This window comes from Garra rufa, chromosome 18, assembly GCF_049309525.1.
Source record: "Garra rufa chromosome 18, GarRuf1.0, whole genome shotgun sequence".
Classification (NCBI taxonomy): Eukaryota; Metazoa; Chordata; class Actinopteri; order Cypriniformes; family Cyprinidae; genus Garra; species Garra rufa.
The window spans coordinates 34,020,959-34,025,823 of NC_133378.1; the positions used below are offsets into that span (position 1 = coordinate 34,020,959).

A 4,865-nucleotide genomic window follows, 5' to 3' on the forward strand; every position below is an offset into this window, starting at 1 on the left:
AGTACTGCCCTTCGGAAGCTACAGAAGATGTTTCTCAGAAGGCAAAATAAGTTACATTTACCCTGATATTCAAAATCAAAAAGTTTGACTTCATTGTGTTTCCTTCTAAAGCATCAGTGAGCATTTGAACCTTCTCTAATAGTTGAATATGAGTCCCTCAGTTGTCCTCAGCATGAAAAGATGCATCTTAAAATCATACAGTCATTGTTGGAAATGGTTCAAGGGGACCTGAAGGACAGTGGGCAGTTTAGTATAAGAGGAAAAGAGCAGAAATTGTTGAATAAAGTGGTTATTTTTGTTTTCTTTGCACAAAAAAGTATTCTCGTAGCTTAATAACATTACAGTTGAACCACTGAAGTCACATGGGCTACTTTATCAATGTCCTTACTACCTTTCTGGGCCTTGAACGTTTCAGTTGCTGTCTATGCAGAGTCAGAAAGCTCTTGGATTTAATCAAAAATATAATTTGTGTTCTGATGATAAACAAAAGTCTTACGGGTTTGAAATGAAATGAGGGTGAGTAATTGATGAGAAAATGGGTGAACTGTTCCTTTAAGATAGAGTGATGAAGCATGAGCAGTCCAGTAAATAAAAAATTGTCAGCGACTAAACAGTTAAATGCTTCAGTATGTTCTTTATATGTTACACCTTTTGTTCTGTGAATGACTAACACAAAAATCAACACAAAAATCCCCCCAGCGTGCAATAACAGCTCTGTAATGACTGATTGGGAATAGGAACCAATCCATCAAACAGAGAAGTAATCTCAGAGTGACAGGAGCAGTTCCACTCCTCTGCACAGTCTATCGGATTGATGGAAATGCTTCTCGATGTAATGCATAACTGCTGACCTGCCCTGGCAGAACGGCTCGTCCAATACACTTCAACCCAATGAGATCCTGAGACTCATAGACTGTGGGGGAACACTGAAAAACCTCATCAAGCCTCATGCAAGCCGCCTAACACATAATCGCATAATAGCAGTGCTGTAATGTGGTTTCAGTAGGAAAAGAATATTGATTGACATGTTTCATTATGTAAAGCACATTCATTACTAAATTAGAGTTTTGTTACAGTTATGCCATCATTTACTTACTCTCATGTTGTTCCAAACCCTCATGATGACACAAAAATCGACATTAATGCATGTACTGGTTGTTCTTTTCATACAGTTATAAATTAATATGGACTAGAGGTTTCAGGCTTCAGAAAGGAATCAAAAAGTGGTCCATACAGTTTGTGTGCTTCATGGAGGGAACTATGTCATAGGTTTGGGAAGACATGAGGGTACTAATTTTCATTTTGGGGAGAACGGTTCATTAAAAGGGATAGTTCACCCCAAAATGTGATCCTGGACCACAAGTACGGGTATATTTGTAGCAATAGCCAATAATACATTGTATGGGTCAAAATTATCTATTTTTCTTTTATGCTAAAAATCATTAGGATATTAAGTAAAGATCATGTTCCATTGTAAATTTCCTACCGTAAATATATCAAAAACTAATTTTTGATTAGTAATATGCATTGGTAAGAACTTTATTTAGACAACTTTAAAAGTGAATTTCTAAGTATTTCGATTTTTTTGCACCCTCAGATTCCAGATTTTCAGATAGTTGAATTGCAGCCATTTAGCAGCTTATTTATTCAGCTTTCAGATGATGTATAAATCTCAATTTTAAAAAAAATTGAATTGGTTTTGTGATCCTGGGTCACATCTATTTTAACAATGTCCTTACTACCTTTCTAGGTAGTTTGAACATTTGTGTTGCTGTCTATGCAGGGTCAGAAAGCTTTCAAAGTTTTTTTTAAAAGCCTTGATCTGTATTCAAATAACTTGAATAGTGATGAAAAGTCTGGAGCAGAAAAGTAAGATGTATTTAAATGTAGCAAAATTACAGCTGATAAGAAAGTGATTCATCCTTTCAATTGCGAACATGTTCAAATGTCAAGAAGCAAATGTCTCTCCAGTCGTTTCAGGTTCTGCAGCCTACGCACTCGCTCGACTGGACATTTAATAACCACGTTAGCGTGCTTGTTCTAGCACCTTCTTCCTTTCGCAGCCGTTACATAAAGTCGCTTCCTGGAGTTTTTCCAGAGGCTGAATGAAATAAATTAGAGCTAGGCTAGAGCTGGGTAAAAATGACTCCCAGCAGGTCAAGGCATTCTCATAGGACACTCTGACAGGAGGATGAACCCCCTTCTTCTGCCTCGGGGTCAGTGGTCAGAGTCTGCACAACAAAACGTCAGGTAAGGGGTTTGAAGGAGTTAAATGAGGACCGCCGAGGCTTCGAGCCCAGCGCTGATCAGCACTCAGTGATGCAGGAGGAGGAGGAATAGGAAGGAGGAGCGAGCTGAGCAGCTGAGCCTTTCTGCTTTCAGTCTCTCGTCAGCGTGTGCCAGAGCAGTTTCCTTTGCTGTGCTTCTCTGAGAAACACACACGCACACACACACACCAGAACACTCTTCATTGCTGGTTGGGGGCAGAGTGCTGAATCCTTTCCCCCTCTCCGACCTGGATCATGCTGCCCTGGAAAAGGAGCAAGTTCGTGCTGGTGGAGAATGAGTCCAAAAGCAAGCCAAAAAGTCTTGGAGCCGGACTGACTTATCATTCCCTGCTTTCGACTTTGCTCCACTCCTGTCCGGACCTCGTTCCCGACTGTCCATTTCACTGGCTGGGGAGCGTTTTCCACAGCAAACGGCAGAAAGTGGAGCTCAACAAAGAGGAACCCACCTACAATGTGCGTTACCTGGGCAGTGCGGTCACTATTATGGCTAAAGGCGAGGATTGCATGCAGGAGGCGGTGGCTAAGATTTGGACCCGCAGCAACTACGGCGAACAGAGCGCCAAGATGAAACTCACCGTTGGGCCGCACGGCATTCGCATGGGGGTGGATAAAGGCGGCAAGAAGAAGCCTGTCCACCTCTATTCTCTCAACCGCATCACATATTGCACCGCTGACCCCTTCCGGCCAAAGATCTTTGCGTGGGTTTACAGGCATCAGGTGAAGAATAAAGCGGTGGTTCTACGATGCCACGCCGTCCTATTGGCGAAGGCGGAAAAGGCCCGAGCACTTGCGCTCAGCCTGTTCCAAAACTCAACATCGGCGTTTACAGAGTTCAAACGACTTAAGCGCCAATCTGACTTTCGTCATTGCCAGCAACAGCTGTTGGGCGAGGACATTGTCCCTCTTATGCCTCTTCGGAGACTTCTGAATGGTCAGTGCCACTACCAGCCGCCTACAGAAAAGCCTGGAAGTGCCACACGGCTGTCCTCGATTACTGAAGAAGAGGAAGAAGATGAGGACGGACCAAGGGATGCTGAATCCACCAACGCTAGAAGCGCCAGCACTCCCAGTTCTTCTCCTCCGGAGAAAGATCTAGGGAAGATCGTAAATAGACTGGATGAGGTTTCGATTACCAGTTGGGATGAAGCACAGATGACTATCAGCACTCTAGTGTGACGTCAAATGGATACAGTTTAGTGTCCTCACCACTGAGCCTCTGTCCTGTCGCCTTTCCCGCCAACCCACTCCGCCTGGTACGTCCATCGATGCACCGTGAAACAGCCCCCTGAAACTCAGGATAAGGCAGAGGAAGCGTTACACGAGCTGCATGGAGAGGAAGAGCCAGAAGAAGCACAATGTAAGGAAGATCACAGGTACAGCAATCATCCGAAGCTGATCGAGAGCTTACACCGAAAAGCCTTTATCTACCCCCAACATCGAGCAAAGCTTAAACCGCACACCCAAAGACGATAAAGCATTCATCTTGTACTCGTACAGTGAGTACATGCCAAGTGCTTTAGACTGATGCGAAGGATCCTTAAAATGTGACTTTTTGTATGAGCAGACGTCTTTTGATGTTCATATCTGTCCCCCGGTGACCTCTTTCTACTGGCTCAGCTTCAATGGGATGCGGTTAAAGCTGGTTTATTGGCATTAGGAGCAGCACTAATGAATTAAACCATAACTTAGGAATCGAGCCATTGACTTGACATGTTTACTGCTACCATTCGTCATAGCTCTGCTAATCAGTAATGCATAACAAGTGGGGGCATCACCTGTGACGTTTGAGATGGGCCTTTTAAAACGTTTATAAACGGTATCTATTTTGCACTGTGATTTATTTGGGACCAAATGGCAGCATTGTATCTTGTATTTATACAAATTGTAATTTATACTGCATATGTGTTGGTGTAATGTGCTAGTCATGAAAACTCATTTTTATGCCGTTCACGCGAAGGTCGTAGCTTCCATCTGTCAACTCTGGCATGTGTTTTTGTAATTCCAGCTCATCGTATTAATCTTCTAGAAACCTGATTGGGGAAAATGGTGATTTTTTAAAATAATTTCAGCCTTTTCTGCACAATGGGACACTGTCAGTGTGAAAAATTGCCAAATGTTGTATAATAAAATGTTTGCTTATATTAATTATGAGTATTTAGAGCTCTAGCTTCTGTTTGTTTCATCCTGGGATGATCGGATTGGGTGTTTTTCAGGCTGTATTTCAAAAGATCATAATTCCTAGCTTTAAAAAAAAAAACACCTGATTCAGAGAAAAGGAGAAAAAAAATGTCCATTGACAGCATGTGAGTGGGCTGTAGAAGGAACTGATTTCGTCTGAAGGGCATTTAGCTTTTCCGTCAAAGCGAGGCTATTAATCAGCTGATTGAATTGTACAGGAAGTGAGCATAAAACACCTGGACAGGCAGCGCACAGCTTTCAGCTTGACATGAAATCAGCTAGAAGAGCTTTCAACAGCCTCTCAGTGCATAGTTGATTACAACGGACAAAAGGACAAGCACATAAATGCGTGTATTTCCGATCTGCGGAAGAGATCTGCATCAAAATTCACCCCAACAA

At 42.6% G+C, this 4,865-nt stretch overlaps 1 protein-coding gene across 1 annotated transcript; it reads left to right on the forward strand.

Moving 5' to 3' along the window:
- Positions 1-2,046: 2,046 nt before the first annotated feature.
- Positions 2,047-4,448, forward strand: fam43b (family with sequence similarity 43 member B). Its single transcript, XM_073823512.1, has one exon. The coding sequence runs from the start codon at positions 2,523-2,525 to the stop codon at positions 3,462-3,464; it is 942 nt and encodes a 313-aa protein (XP_073679613.1). The 5' UTR covers positions 2,047-2,522; the 3' UTR covers positions 3,465-4,448.
- Positions 4,449-4,865: the final 417 nt, after the last annotated feature.